The 16,871-nt window shown below is 37.9% G+C and overlaps 1 protein-coding gene across 1 annotated transcript; it reads right to left on the bottom strand.

Annotated features, from left to right (window-relative positions):
• Positions 1–874: 874 nt before the first annotated feature.
• On the bottom strand, positions 875–8,588 carry cmc1 (C-x(9)-C motif containing 1). The gene is made up of 4 exons (XM_028470787.1): positions 8,480–8,588; positions 8,006–8,107; positions 1,509–1,599; positions 875–1,336 (listed from the first exon to the last, which is right to left on the bottom strand). The coding sequence occupies exons 1-4, from the start codon at positions 8,496–8,498 to the stop codon at positions 1,216–1,218; spliced, it is 333 nt and encodes a 110-aa protein (XP_028326588.1). The 5' UTR covers positions 8,499–8,588; the 3' UTR covers positions 875–1,215.
• Between the last annotated feature and the right edge of the window lie 8,283 nt (positions 8,589–16,871).

Genomic DNA, 16,871 nt, shown 5'->3' with positions numbered 1-16,871 from the left:
AAACTTGTTTTTTTTGGACAGGTATGCTGTGAAATGCATGTTGCACATGAAAATATATAGATTTATGTTTTAAAAAAGATTCTGTATCTGTGTTTTCAACAGCTATTTTTGAAAAACTAAATTTGGTCTGAAGAAAAAAAAAAGTGAGTGGGACTAATAAAAGTTATCTTTATCATTCATGCAGTCCTGTAAAGGTCGTCACTACCTCACCATTACTTTTCCCAGAAATCCCAATCTGAAATACTAACTTGTGATTAGGGATGTTCCGATACAACTTTTTCATTTCCGATATGACACCGATATTGCAGCCTTGCGTATTGGTCGATATTGATCCGATATCGGCATGAATCGCACATACTTTTTTTTTTTCTATCTATAAAAAAAAACACTATTTTGTAATGTGGAATGTTAGAAAAGGCGTGATCAAATGATGTTACTCAAACAGAGAACAATAGACAATACATTTTAACCTTCAATATCTACAGTATTCTACAATTGAATAAAATAAATAAAATTTTCAAAAATAAAAATAAAAATGGAAATTTTAATCCAATATCCGTTTTCAGGCTGATATCGGATCAGGACACCCCTACTTGTGATCAATGTTATAATAAAACATTAGTGATGTGTGTGTTACTAATGACAAACTAACCATTTCCCAAGATTCTTTAAACAGATTTGATCTATAGTGACAATAATAAATCAATGTAATCTTCACCTTTTTTATTTAAAATGATTTAAATACACAAATTCAAATAGGAAATACTCTTTACTATATTTGTATATAAGTTGAGTAATGTGTCCAACCTGCTTCTGATGGAGCGTATCATGTTGTTGTTGTTGTGTATATAAATGACATGGTAAATACAAACACTTTACATTAGAGATTTAGCATTTTATTACAACTGTGAATGGTTTATATACACGTCACATCATCACACCTTTAGAGGTTACACATCAGGCATCTTTTAAACAAAACCTCCAAGTCACCGTCAGTCATTTACCAAAGCCTGAGATCTACAATATCTGATTTTTGACTATGTCTGAAATGCACTGAAAATCAGAAATTGATGTCATTTCATTCATACACCACCAATGCACATTAAAGTTTCAGCAACTTCACCACTTAATTAACTAAAAGATGCATCTGTAGCTTAACTCAGGGCCTTGACGGAGGTTGTACGCAGTTTTCCAGACTTTCCCGAGGATGTTTCATCACATGCTGGCTGGAAGCTTTTGTTTCCTGCTCTTGGATGGAAGGCCCGTCTTCTCAAACTGAAGCCTCTCCTCAATGTACTCCTTTTTACACTCCTCATAAAAAGCAGGGTCCTTGTAACTGATGGAAGAAAACGTTTGACACCGTCACTCTGATGGGGATCAACTGTTTCTGAAACGCTCTATTAGCGACAGCAGAGACTGTCAACAAAAGGTTGTTGTGTGATCACACGTTATGTAATAAGATGCAACAGCGTGTCACGCGTTAAGGGGAGATACTTGAACCCACTCACTGTATGGTCAGACATTCCTTCAGGGCCGCGTTCTGCTCTCGACACTTTAACACCATGAGAAAGCCAGAGTCTTTACAGCAGAGGTTGAAGGCTGGAGATGAGAAGCAGCAGGAAATCAGACCAGGATCAATACACATGTAAATATCAATAGAACGTAGGGCTGGGCAATTTTGCCTAAAAAAAAAAAAAAAAAAAATCAGATTTTTTTTTTTTTTTTAATTCAAGTTTTGATTCAATTTTTTTTCTTCAATGCACTTAAAAATGACTGCAGACATCAGATATATTGTCAAAAGTGCAACTTTATTGCTGTGATTGTCCTCAAGAGTTAAAATGCATAGAACAATCCCAAAATAAAATGTAAATGAGTCTCTGTCATTCAACAATTTCAAGCTTTAACCCAGGTTTAAGCAAAAGTGCAACAGCAACTTCACAGTAGCTTCAATTTTCTGATTAAGAAATCAGATAACTACATATTTTATAACATTTAACATTACAATTAAAAATAATAATAAACTCTTCCCTTAGCATCTCAGCATAGTGTGAATAAAACATTAAACATGCCTGTGGCACACATATAGCCTACTCAAAGGGTAAACACATGTAAACAAAGAGGGGGCGGGCTCACATCGTGCTACGGTAACCCACAAGGACGAAATGCGAAAAAAGTTTGAAAAGACTGTTGTGAAAAATAAAAATAAAATAAAAATACAGGTATATATATATATTTTTTTTTTTGTTAAACTCAAAATTGCAAAAAAAAAAAAAAAATGGTTTTTAACTACAAATTCAACAAATCGATTTTTTTTTTTTGCCCAGCCCTAATAGTACGTCATTCAAAATCAACTCTGCAGATGCTCACATCTGTGCCCTGTAGACACTTCTTTGTTGATTCAAGTTCCCAATAAGGTACAGTATGTGGTTTAACTTTGACTGCTCTCAGTGAATAGATGTGAGAACTAGTCCTGGGCAATACATCGAGATTCAAGATATATCGAGTTCTCGATTTTGCAGATACAGAAAATTATAATATTATCTATATCGATATATTTTTATTTTATAGCTTATTTTGCATTAAAAAAATGTGTTTTAGTTGTCGCTGCTACTCAGAACATGAAAAGCACAGTTAGATGGATTATTGACCTTACCTTAAGTAAGCCACACTCACTCACACGTGCTGTCCCTTATAGGAGAAAAAGCCAAAAGTGGCACATATTGTGCAGCTGTTAGTTAATAAATGTGCCTGTGTGGCATTTTTCATCAGCAAATTAAATAGTGTCTTTCTGGTCAGACTGTATAGAGTTAAAAATGTCAGAAGTGGGATTCGAACCCACATCAGTGGAAGGAAAAATTCCTGAGTGTGCCGCCTTAGATTACTTGGCCATCCCAACACGCTTATGTGGAAAATGTCCGGCAGTGACGGAACTGTGCAATGCACACAGGAAGTGTCGGAACTAAAGACACTTTGTATAAAATAATGCATTTAAAAAATAACCTGGGATTTTGTCTGTTAGGATTATGTCATAGACTCGTCACAAATACACACCCCAACGACCCCTGAGCAGAGACTGATGCATGCTGCAGTGACCGTTTAATGGGACGTTGTCCTTTTTCTAAAAAAGGTGTTGAAGACCGAGTGTTAGCACGCTCTTTCCTAATACATTAATTAAAACCACTCATGTCCCCCTCCAACAACTTACATCCTAATTACCTTCATCAGTATGGTTCACACAAAGATACTTTCATCAGGATGCAGAAGTGCGGGGGAATTCTTAACAGCAAAACCAATTTAGAGAAGCAGAACAGTGCGACTAATCTAATCAACAAGCGCCTCAAACACCCCCCCCCCCAGGGACTAATGGAGGCTGCAGAGGACTGCCTCCCTGTTTGCACATCAGCAGCTACACCAAAGGCACATTTAGGAGGCTGGTTTCATGTCAGAAGGAGTGTGTTAAAGCAAAGTGGGATGCCATCTTCACTTCAGGACATTTGGGTTTAAATTCCCCTTTTATTAGAGGCAGAAGTTCAAGTTTGGCATTCGTAGAAAGCAGAAGGAAACGTTCACATTTTGATCGAGCTTAGCACTAAAATGGGTTTATTTTAAGTTGTGTGAATAGTAAATATGTGCGAGGGGAAACTGATGTTAGATTAAACTACAAACAGGTTGTTTCCACGTTCACAGTTCTTCTCCGTTTACACAACAATACAGTTTATATCCTCGGTATGTGTGGGAGCTAAAATGCAGACTGGAACTTGTAGATTGTGCATGAGGGCTTTTTTTTTTGTAAAACACAACCACAGACCCACATGCAAACCCCACCTTTACAGACGCAAACATCCAGCATGAGATGATGGGGGGTAGGGGACAAAGACGCTCCACTCACTTGTAACCACGTTAACTAGTTGCCATTGGCTGAGTTGTTGCTGCGGTTATATTAGGGCATTGTACCTGAGGAACGTCAGATTAACAAAAGGTGTGACTATGGGATAGCTCAAATGGGTGGAGAACAGCTGAGAATGTTAACGCCTTTATTTGGCTCAATTCGCGTTCACAATACACTTTGGGAATTGCTCAAAGCCCGTCAGATTCTCAGCAGTAAAAAGCAGTGGTGTGAACAAGTAAAGGTTGAGCGTGTTAGTGACTCCATCACTAGCTTCTCCTTAGCAAGAGTCACGGAGCCTTATGTTTATGTTTGTGTCTGCGCTGGTAAAGCCATAGCGGACTGGCATCCCATAAACACGTAATGTCTGCATTTCAGACGTTCTAAAATATTTACATCAGTCGTGCTGTCTGTCTGTCTGTCTGTCTGTCTGTCTGTCTGTCAGTGAGCTCTACATCAGAGGTGTGCAACAAGCCGAGTTTGTTTGCAATCACTCCCCAGTCCAGCATTTTCATCCAGTATAGAATAAACTTCTTTGATCTGCTCCAGTCTGTGGTTATATGTTCTCACTATGAGTGTGACTATATTTTCATATGGCGATATATCGTGATATTTTTTCACACCATCGATTATCGATGTGCTCGCGCCAAGTATCGATTTTTTTTTTTTTTTTTTCAAAACCTTTTCTGCTTTTCCACTAAAATGTGCAGGTACGTCTTCACAGTAATGTTGTCACTGTTTGTTAAAGGAAGCAATATATTGTTTACTGGAATACTGCACTATAATGGTGTCACTGGTAAGAAAGTACATATTTTTTGTTTACAGAAAGCACTATTGGAGATACTTATTCATTTACATTGGTATGTTGACACTTATTTACAGAAATGTTGCACTAAAATAGTGTCACTGTTCATAGGACACTTTTTCAATTTATTGTCTTTCAGAGATATAAAATAAAAATGGTATTTTTCCACTTAATCATTTTTTTTCTTGTTATGTCATAGATTATCGTAGATTAATTTCTGACCAATATATTGAGAATTGCAGTATTGTCATATCATGAGATAATGGTTATCGTGAGCTTTGTATCGCGTATCATATCGTGAGATTCCCATCCCTGGTTCTCACACGGCCAAACAAAGATGACTTTGGGTCGGAGGGGCCGACAATGGCGGCGAGGCCAGGGAGTAAGGGGGAAGCACCACTGACACGGCGAGGCGGGCCAAGCACCTGCTCCTCCAGCCCACAGACTGTAGCTGCAGCACGAGCCCAGCCCTGAGAGCCAATCCTGAGCCCTAAGTTACGGATCCGACTTGCCGACTTCCCTTACTAAAGAATCCACGTTTAACTGAACTATCGCAGCGATTAGTGCACCATTAACCCTACATGAAACTACCATATTGTGCTGTTTTGGCTGTAAACAGAGGCTAAATCGTTTCAGCTGCAAACACCAATGGTGCCGGGTCGGGAAATGCCCGTATGTTGGAACTATACAGTATATATATCAGAGCCTGTGGTCACGTGACTGCCGTAAAGTGAAACGTTCTCCAGGCCACACGACCTGGCCAAAGTTGGTCCGTCTTCTCCAAACTTACACATTCGGTATTTCATGAGGGAAGCCCCGTTCAGAGCACTGATACAAGCTCTGTATATTAAAATAACTCATATGGATCAACTCTTTAGGTCAAAAAGTCCACGGTGTGTCTTTAACTTTGCTGTGTCTGTGAAACTCCGTCCGTTTCTCATGGAGCGCTGTATCGCTCCGTGACGACGTGACTAGCTTTAATCAGTTTCACCTGCTCAGAGTGTTTGATCAACATCTCATCAGAGCAACAGAAGATCCGTGGGAAAAGTTGTGTGTTGTGGACCATCGATGCCAGGGTAATGCACTGACTGAAATGTTTATTTTTCATATGCAGTGAAATTTTCCAGTTTTCATAAGCAGCACTGATGTGTGTCCGTGGTTACAGAGAAGTTGATAATACTGGCACTGAAATCAGTATTTTCTGCATTCATTTTGTTTTTAATGATTTAAAGTTAATTTCCACAAACATCCTTAACAATGAAGACATTTTTGTATCAGGCTTCCCTTAAAGACGTAAACATGACGCAAGGACATGTGACTAGTTGTGGTCAGTGTGTGTTAAGAAGATTCACTGTGCAGTTTACACTTTTTTGTTTTACTTCCCTGTCATTCATGTAAAATTGATTACCAATGTTTTGTAATTCCTGTGAAACAGATTCAGTGCAGTAGATAAATTATTTCTTCAGTGACAGATATTGTAATGTACGTGGATGAATTTTCCCGGGATATATCGATTAATGCAGAACCGCTGTATCGTGATAATATCATTATCGGGGACAAAAATAAATAAATAGATAAATAATAAAATAAATAAATATCGCAATATATCGTATCCGAGGTTCCTGGCGATACCCAGCTCTACTGGCAATGGCAAATCTCTTATTCCTAAAGAAATTTGTTCTAATGATACGATTTAACCAAGACGTTAAGCTGACCCATTTTATCTACAATAATACCTGTAATGCAAAGTAAGGAAAAACACCTTTCATTTTATCAATCCATCAACTGTGACATCAAGTGACAGCATTTGGAAGGCATATGAAACAGGTACTGCACAAACTAACATAAGAGGTTTTTCAGTTTCACAAACATTGTTCATATTTACAGTTAAAAAGTTGTGCATATCTCCAATGTGTCCTAATGACTTTATTTGGATAGGGTTTAACTTTGACTGGAACAGATCTTTTAAGTATGTTACCTGTGAACAAGGAAACAAATTTTTTAATACTTTACTTCAAGTTTTATACATAAAGGCTGACATCACGCTGTCATTAGCATGAATAAGGTGTCCTTAAGCTGTCATTAGGTGTTGTTCGCTAAATTATGACGCCTTTGCAGCCATGTTGGCATCTTTTGGGCTAGGTGGAGGAATCTAGTGGTGTTAGGGTAACGAACAACACTTAATGACCTTCATGACACCTTATTCATAATAATGACAGTGTAATGGCAGCCATATGTATAAAACTTCAAGTAAAGTGTTACCAAGGAAGGTTTAACATTGAATATTGCTCTTTATTAATGAAAAAAAAAAAGTATAAACGTCAATGTTTGTTTCCCAAACATAATAGAGTAACTTTTCATGTTAAGTACAAACATTCTGCCATGATAAATATTGGATTGAAAGAAAAGTAATATATTATTTTAGGATTTTAAAGGTGCAGTCTGCAACTCTTATAAAAGTGAATTTTTGTCATATTTGCAAAAGCTGTGACTATATAAGGACAGTTTTACATGAAACTAGTAGTTTGTGTGAAAAAAAAAAAGGGTTAAAGGGTCCCGCCCCCCGATGCTACTGCTGCCTTTGGCAGATTGCCAGAATGCACCGCGACCGAGCAGAAAGAACTAATCAGAGCCAGGATTGTGTTTGATGGACTGTCTGACAGCTGTTGCTCACAGTTCCCGCCCCTTTCCCGGGGCTGGAGCGCCGTGTTTGTTACAGTGTATGGTCTGGAGGAGTAGAAGATGGAATTAGCGACTTTTCTGCTTGAAAGGTAATTACTGCTGCTTGATTTACATTATGTTTGATTTATAATTGTTAAACTAGAACTCTGCGGTGCATGTGTTGTTCGTGTGTGCGCAGCAGCCTCCGTGTGGGCTGCTGTAAGTGACACTGTGTTGTTGCCACTGTTGCTGAGGTGTGTGCACATAGAGAGAGAGAAGCGCTGCAGTAATATGCTTTTAACAGAGCATGTTATATTACTGTGATGTTGCTGTCTGGCTAAGGTTAGCTTGTTAGCTCCTCTGAGGGAGGGACTTTGGAAAGTTTGGAGGCAGGGCAAGAGAGCAGCGGGGAGGGAGGGATCTGAAAGTTGCGGACTGCACCTTTAAATCAAATAAATCTTACAATTTGAAAATGTGAGGTTTCTATGTATTTATTTATTTTTCCCCCTCTATTAAAGACAATAAGCACAGATCACAATCAAATGGTCTCTGGGTTGATGGTGTCTTATTTACAATCACATTTAAAGGAAATGAGGCATAGTTAAACTTGTTCATTAAATAACTTATGAATGGATAATTAACTACAAACAAACCTTGGACTTTCTCTGCACAGAGCTCCTTGGCTTTCTCTCTCATCATCTTTGGAATCAGCACGTCTGTTTCCACATGTCTTAAATGGAAATCCTCTGAGGAATCTGGATAAAATGGAATATTATAAGGCTCACCTTTGTAACAAATTTTATTTTACATTATTATTAAAAAAACAATTTGCTTAAAACACGTGGATGTTCTCAATAACTACGAAAATGTTACGTGAACGTATTACTACACATTACACAACGGGAGACGTAATAATAAGGCAACAAAAGCAACGTTAATACTAGGTTAAACATAGACCAGGGTGAGTGACACATTGCCATGTTCATAAATGAGAGAATAATGGTTAAATAGAGCGATAACCGTGCTAATGCTACCTTAGCTACACGGGTTTACATAAAACGAGTAAACTCAGAAGCTAACAGTGAAACACATGCACAGTATAACCAGATCTCAGAGATGTTTCCTACCTGTTTTTGATGCCTCCATAGTCTTTAATGTCTCAAAACATTACAAAACGGAACCAATGTGACCTCGCAGCACGGCGCCCTCCACACTTCCGCTGACGTCATAGATCCGTCACACAACTACAAATCCCATGATTAAAGGCGGCATTTTTTTTTATTATTATTATTTATTACAGCCAGCACAAAACAAAACGCTCATAACAAGTTTAGTAACCGATAATTTATTTGTGTATTTAATTTTTTTAAACAGTTCAGAAATTAATCAACTACTGTCGTATATAATTTCAAGATATATATATTTTTACGTGTTATTTAATGTACTTGTCCATCAGTGTATTTTCAATACATTTGATTTCTTAAAGGTCTCAGGTGCTATTGCCAAACTAGAATCATGTCACAAATCCACACACTTTGTTGTTCATAACATGAGTAACACAAACATAATTACTACAGACCTCTCCTATCTAAATCAATTTATAGAAAATGTTTAGACTCCAATAAACTCAAAGTTTTTTTTTTTGTTTTTTTTGTTGTTTTTTTTAATGTAAGGTAAGCAGAAATATGTTGTTGTTGTTGTTTCTTTTAAAAAAAGAGAGGAAAAATGTAGACATACTAAAACCATGGTGTAATAAAACCTTGTTATTATGGTGTAACGTCTGACATACATATACACCACATGTGGCCAACAGGAGAAAACACACAATACAAATACACAATTTCAATGAAGCTCATCAATATTTGGAGGTGCTCACAGTTTTCCCATGTTTATATTGCATGATGGCAGTTATTTTTCATCTCAGTCACAACAACAACACAATTTTTTTTTTTCCAAAATCCTGCAATTTTTCTTACATTTCCATCCATCCATTTTCAGAGCCTCTTGTTACTGTTTTTCAGGGTCGCGGGGGTCTGCCGGTGCCAATCTCTGGCTCACACTGGGGGTACACCCCGGACAGTGTGCCAGTCCATCGCAGGGCAACACAGACAACCACTCCCTCACATTCACTCCTACGGACAACTTAGAGACTCCTATCAACATAACAGTCATGTTTTAAATTTAAAGTGAAGATCCTGCAGGGACCGATATCTGGCGCATTACATACTCCTGTATCATTGATACGTAGAAGTGCAAACTGGGGCACATTATTAGAAAGCTTGTGTTTCCACTTATAATCTGTAGCCCACTTGGGATCAAACTGGTCTGTATCTGGTCCCTGGAATAAAATGAGTTTTACATCTTTGATGGACATGGTTTGCAATACTTGAAAAATGCTTGATAAACATCTTTCCCTTATTGGTGTGTCCTATGTTGCACATAATATTACCACAAAAAGAGTTCTTATTTGAAACAATATATCATAAAGCAATGATTTTTTTAAGAATGAGGTTAAAAGTGACGGAGGCAACAATTGGTGAAAATTTGAGGTGTCTGGAAATCCATTAGGCAGAGTAACTCTTGAAGTTTAAGTCTGACACTGAATCCTGGTTGAATCCTGGTTGTAAGAAAGGAACGTGTTCCCAGTGAGCAGACTGGCTGATATGGCAGGGTCTCAGGCTCCCAACACTGATCCTTTATTACTCAAAGCAGCAGGGCCCCATGAACCTGGCAGAAGGAGGCTCGCAAAGTTAAAGCCTCTTCCTACATGCCTCAGTGCTCTGGACCAACCACCAGCTCCTCCAACTGTCCACCAATGCTCAGAAAACAAGGACACTGTCAGGGAAAGTTATGGAGTCATTGACACTGACGTCTCATCCACTGGTGGTGAGTATCTTGAAAAAAATTCCTATGTGTAATTTTTGTCAGTATATATTTAAGAAAAAATATCTTTTTACCTATTTAGGAAAATAGATTTTAAAGTTAAGAAAGATGTAGAAGATAATCTTTTATGAAGCTAAGCTCGTTGTTCTGCTAGCATCAGAAATCTGTTTTCCTGTATCTGTGTTTGAGGCACAGAGCCTTCAGCTAAAGGGAGGAGGCATGTTCTGGTTCATCGTCTGCTCTGTTGCCTCCGTATGCACTCCTTCAGATCGGAGCTATCCAAGACATCACTTAGCTGGCAGATGGGGCGTGGACGGGAGATTTTAGAAAGTGTTTGAGCAGGAGTCACGGGAAGCCTCTTCGGGGTCGACAGAGATCAGATAATCCAATGGCTGGGTGAAAGGATTACAAACCTGCAGGCAGACCTCTGCTGTTGAGCCCTGCTGTGGGGGCACCTTCCACGGGTCACCTTTGTGACATTTGGCCGTGCCAATTATTGTCAAGTTCAATTATGTGCAATGAGAAATTACAATGAAACACAGCTTGATAGGTTACCTTGCCCTTTTTCCTGCTGAAACTATCATTGAATTTACGTGTTGACATTAAGATATTTGTTTTCATGTACCAAAAAAAAAAAGCTATTATTATTATCATTATTATTTGAATTTATTGAATTTATTGATTATTTAAAAGGGACAATGCACATTAATAAACAGTTAGACAAAAAAGTCTAGTTTTCATCTGATGGCCCTGGCTAGAATTTAAAAGGCAACCTAAAATGTAAAAGGAATTAAATACAGAGATATTGCAGCATGACAAAAGAGAACAGGTAAGTAACAAAATAATTACTGATAAAACAAAGCACCAAGCCTGGAAAATTGTCAAATATTTATTTTTAACGAAAACTCATCAGATTTCGACAAGAAAAGTCAAACCATGACTATTTCCCCACAATGGATCATTGAAGTCCCATATTCCTATTGAAATAGTCCAGAGAGTGTTGGTCTTCATCCTGGCTCTGAGGCTGTTGGCACCACGCATGTAATGTCAGGTTGCATTTCCTCTCAAGCAAGTGAAGGGGTCTGCCACTGTGTCACAATCTGCACCCGCTTCTCAGGCAGGCTAAACCCTTTGACACCACAGTTTTTAATTAAAATTACATTAGAAGTAATCAGCCAGAAGAGTTGGGGATGGAAGTGGGAGTGAGATTGTGAGGCCACAAGCCGGGATGTGATGTTAAAGAGAGCTAAACGCTAAACAAAGCCATCTCTTCTATAGATTAGTGAGAGTTTATACTGCTTTTTATGTCATACATTTAATTGTCTTTTTATACTTTACCGGTAAAAAGATGATTGCCCATGGTTTATGAGTCTCCATGTCATAGCGCTGCTTTAAGATCATTATAGCAAATATCTTGTAAATGTCATTAATTCTTAGTCATGCTCATCGAAAATCCCAAGAATACATTTTATCGAATAAAGTAGTTGAAAAAAAAAAATAAAAAAAAAATGCTTTTTTCTTCTTGTTGAGACGCATCTGGCTTTCTCACAGTGTATATAGAAAGGAAAGTCCAAACGCTAATATGACTTTCTCTTCCCCAGAAACAGGAGAGGCTTGTAGAGAGGATGGTACAAAGACCCCATTCGTTCTTACTCGAGGGCTCTCGCAAATATAATTATAAGCTTTATGAAAGTACGCCGCAAAAAAAGTAGGTGGGTAGATGGGAGAAGAAAATTACTTTTCCCCTCTGCTTTCGCGTTAAGCCACCTAACAAGAGACGAGTCCGATAGAGGCCTTCTTCAGGAGGCATCCTCTAGCTTTTTATGGCAAAGCCAAGAAGAGCAAGGAACTTGTGTTTCTTCCATTCATTAAGGCAGCACACCTTTGACCGCTCCACAATGACCAAAGTTTCCCCTCATTCCACCATCTATCCTGATAAAAGGTAAGGAGGACATAAATGAGGATGAGGACCAGAAATGAAGACCACACTATTTGAATAGGAGTTGAATCCCCGAGAGCTAAACAACACCAAAGAGAACATCTTGTCTTTTGATCAAGTTTTTTTTTTTTTTTTTCCTTCAATCTTGCTTCCTTTTCTCTGTCCTTTTTCAAATAATATGATCCTCGGGGCTTCTGTACCCACATTGCCATCACCGCGCTCATGTCTGAATGCAGTTAATTATCTAAAAGGAAAAGTTTGTACCTGTTGAAAAGCTATCCTTGGTTGCTTGGCTTGTTAATGCCAACAAAAAGCAGCCATTGCGGATGGTCAGAGGACACCACATGCTGCGGAGAGCCTTTCAGACATGTCCCTAATAAGAATGCAGAGGTGAGAGCTCTTCTGAATGCACGCAGGGGGAGAGGCAAGGTAGGAAGGAGAAAAGAAAAGAAAGGAGAAAAAAAACATCTTTTACCTCTCTATCTATAATTACTCCAAATGAAGAATAGGCTGGAGAAATGGCTTGGGAGACTTTCCATTATGAAAGAAGAAAATAAAAACCTTCAAGCACAGAAGGCAAAGAACAAGATCGATAGTTTTATAATGGATGAATGAAAGAAGTTTTTGTAACATCTCAGAAATCATGTGTGTGCATGAATGTGTGTGTGTGTGTGTGCGTGTGCGTGTGTGTGTGCGTGGTCTAAGTAAACACACATGCGATTTGCAAATGGACAAATTCACTTCCCTTATTTTAGAAATGTAATTATATCATCAAACAAATCCTTCTGATCAATAAACATCTGTAAACTACAAACATAAGACTTTTGTTTTTTTGTAACTGAATAAAGTCACTAACACAGTGTATGATCTACTGACGTGGCTGCAAACGGCTTGTGAACGTATACGTCAAATTACATACACAGTATTCATTCTATTAAAAAGCCAGAGGTGGTGTTAAATGTGTGTAGACTTATCTTACTTATGATAATGACCATTTACTATACTAGGCGACGCAGTTTGATAAACTGTAGACAAAATGTGGCCAAACCAGCCTGTCATGGGGAGTCACCCCAGTGGTATCTGTCATTGTGTCCTTGGGCAAGGCACTTTACCCACATTGCCTAGTATGAATGTAGTGTGTGAGTGAGTGTTGGTGGTGGTCGGAGGGGCCGATGGCGCACTTTGACAGCCTCGCTTCTGTCAGTCTGCCCCAGGGCAGCTGTGGCTACAACAGTAGCTTACCACCACTAAGTGTGGAGTGAAAGAATAATCCCTTAATTCTGTAAAGTGACTTTGAGTGTCCAAAAAATACAATTGATGCATTATTATTATTATTATTAAAATGTGCATTATAGTACAAGCGAATGTTGCATCGACCTCGTCGCAACTATGCTAATTTTCTCAATGTGGCTTCATAAGTCTGCCTGTTTGGAGTTTTGATTTCTCTAAAAAAAGTGATTGGCCATTAGCGTTTATGAACATTTGACAGTGCATTTAAAGCATCAGTAATTTGTGTAAATATTTGAAAACTACCGGAACTCGAATGCGTCTTGCAAAGAGTGTGTGTGTGTGTGTGTGTGTGTGTGTGTGTGTGTGTGTGTGTGTGTGTGTGTGCGCGCATGCATATGTGAGTGTGTGTATTTGCACCTCACACATAGTAGGTGCTAAAATATACAGTGAGAACAACTTCATGGCAGATTGTGGCAGATATGAACAACGAGAAAGGAAATGGGCGTGTCTGGGATTTGTTTTGTGGACAGTAACTATATATCTACCCTGTTTTCACTCATGATTGTATTTTAATCACAAAACAAATACATTTGATATGATATTATATTCTCCAATACAGAAATGTTGTGCTGCTAAGTGCAAGCTTGCCTATAAAAAAGATATGAGGGAAAAATGTATAAGGTATACGAAGCAAAGTAAATGTAAATATCTCTTATAAGGCTGCGTCCGAGACCATGCATTTATTCTGTCTTCTTTGGTTGCTGTTTCTGCACCCATTAACACCTGCTGCAGTTAAATGAAAATGATTTGCACAGATGCATCCAGGAAATAGTCCCTCAATTAACAACCTCTCCTTACAGCTCTCGACACTGCATGTTTTTTGGCTAATGAATAACAGTGTACCCTCTGCCTGGATTTGGATGAGGAAAAAAAAAAAAAATTCATTGACAACAATCTTACATTTAAAATTAGTGATCACAGTAATGCTCTGACCTTTAATAAAAACCAAAAAAAAAAAAACATCATCATAGGGATAAGTCAAATTTAAAATTGAATCTGGAACTGAGAATACACACAAAAAAAGCGTTGCTTGTTGATATAACAGGAACCACTGATGTCTAAATTCCCCATTAATAAAATCCAGAGATAAGGAAACACTAATTAGCATTAATAACATATTGTCTCTTAATTACTCAACATTAAGTACTTATTATTGCCTTATTAAGTACTTATTATTGCCTTATTAAGTACTTATTATTGCCTTATTAAGTACTTATTAATGCCTTATTAGGTACTTATTATACACTTAATGGCAGTCTCCAAGTCCAAACAGGATTAGGATTAGGATTAGGATTAGGATTAGGGTTAGGTTTAGGATTAGGGTTAACTTTAACCCTAACCCTAACCCTAGCATGTTGAGCTCGTAATTCATATAGAACAACTTCCTTACTTACTACTAATAAGTAATAATTCTGGGGTTATTGAGGAAAAACTCTTAGTTAATGGCTTACTTTTTGTATAATAAGGCCATGCAGAATAAGGCATTAATGAGTACTTAATAATGACTAATTAAGAGTCAATATGTTACTAATTTGCATGTTCATTAATGATTAATAGATGTTTCCTAAACTAAAGTGTTACCGAAATGGATAATTTGGCCCAATCGTCAATTTAGAATTGTGAAGAAGAAAAACTGCTAGAGTAAGCATGAAATATTGTATATCTACATCAGATGTTATATTTTTTTACCTGTTTGGTTTTGATCGTTCACATAAGTAAACAAGGGATTGGAACTCAAACAGACTGTTGTGTGATTCAGAGGATTCCTTTCTTCTTCCAAACTTCTGAACAAAGCCGATTAATTAACTGTGTGGCTTATCCCTCTGAACCATAAAGACCTTCCAAATTACCTCAGGGGAAGTGATTACAAACATGGAAAACAATAAATCAATCAGAGAATCTAATGAAGCCTGCGTGCCATCGCCGGCGTTCCATTCTTGTTTGCAGTCATCTGTGGAATAACAATGGGCAAGAAGGGGATCATAGTTAAATTGGTAATCATAATGTGATACTGCAGTCAGCACATTTCTCATATTGAGGAAAAACACACTCAGGGTCCTGCTCGTCTGCTATGAGAGAGGACACAGCGCAGAAAATATTCTTTCCACCTCAGTGGAGAGAGAGAAAGAGAGAGAGAGAGAAAGAAAGATGAAATGCTTTATTATTCTTTAGGTATTACACAGGTAAATATTGAGATATGTTGAAACTCTATTAACACCTGTGCGTGTGTGATACAAGGTAGGTACTCTTAGTATCTGTGTGCATTGTACATTGTATGTTTCTATATGTTTCTGAAAGGGTGCACCAATAACAGTTGAAAGAACCAAAAACTGTGAAAATCAAAATGTCTGATTGGGTTCTGTCATTTTTCGTTGATCTCATCTTCTTACATTTTTGGTGGGTTATTGTGACTCTGCACAATAAAGCATGTAGTAACTGAATGATTGTTTGATTAATTTACTAGATGTTAAAATATTGGTTCTTGGAATTTATAGATCTTAATTTCCTCAGAAAAGCTTCAGTTTGGCCAGTTTTTTTTTTCCTTGCTGATGCGCTAGTTTTTAAAGTCTTGCTGAGGAGCTGCTGCTGCTGAGAAGATGAATCTCTTGTGTGATCCAGTGATCAGCAAACGGACAAGGACAATATCATTAGAATAGCTGAACACCAGTAAAATACAAGAGACGTGATTGCGATGATTGGTTATTGACTTGATTTCAATGAAAAGCTAAAATCCTCTGATATAACCCTATACTACAATGCTATGTCAACATTGCATTGCTATACTCCTGTTTGTGCCAAGTCATTCCTATCCTAATCAATGCTTTTGTAATCTTAATGGGACTAATTGGTAAATAAATGCTAAACAAACAGGATGTCACCCATTCCCGTTCCCAGTGTAAAGAGATTGAGAGATAGGAGATCAGAATAAAGTAATGCAAACAGCATCCTATTAGCAAATGTAAATGGGAAAACACCAAGTCTTCACAGAGAGGCAGAAGTGTAACTCCATGGGAGAGCTGGAACATGTCGTTCACCAACCGCCCCCACGCTGGGCACCAAATGTGATGGTCTGTTCCTGCTGCTACTCTTAACATGGTGTAGGACCAAACCATAAATGCAATTATAGGGGGCAGACAAGGAAGTGGTTCTCAATGGCCATAGCTGTTGGTTGGTGAACTGAAGAGCTAACAATTCTATGGTTATAACTCATCTTTTACACAGCTCATTAGTCTGAACTTTACTTAATAGTATATGGTATACAGTAAAAAAATAATAATAATTATTCCAGGTTTACTGAAGATTTATAAACAATGTAGTGAGGGCACTAAAAGCTGTTGACCAGGTCTATAAGGCAAACTCCCCAAGCCAATCAGATTTCCTTTTCAGGACCATGTCTCTGGTGACAT

Source organism: Gouania willdenowi, chromosome 16 (assembly GCF_900634775.1).
Source record: "Gouania willdenowi chromosome 16, fGouWil2.1, whole genome shotgun sequence".
Classification (NCBI taxonomy): Eukaryota; Metazoa; Chordata; class Actinopteri; order Blenniiformes; family Gobiesocidae; genus Gouania; species Gouania willdenowi.
The sequence above is the reverse complement of the archived record's forward strand: the minus strand, read 5'-3'. Positions and strand labels throughout refer to the sequence as shown.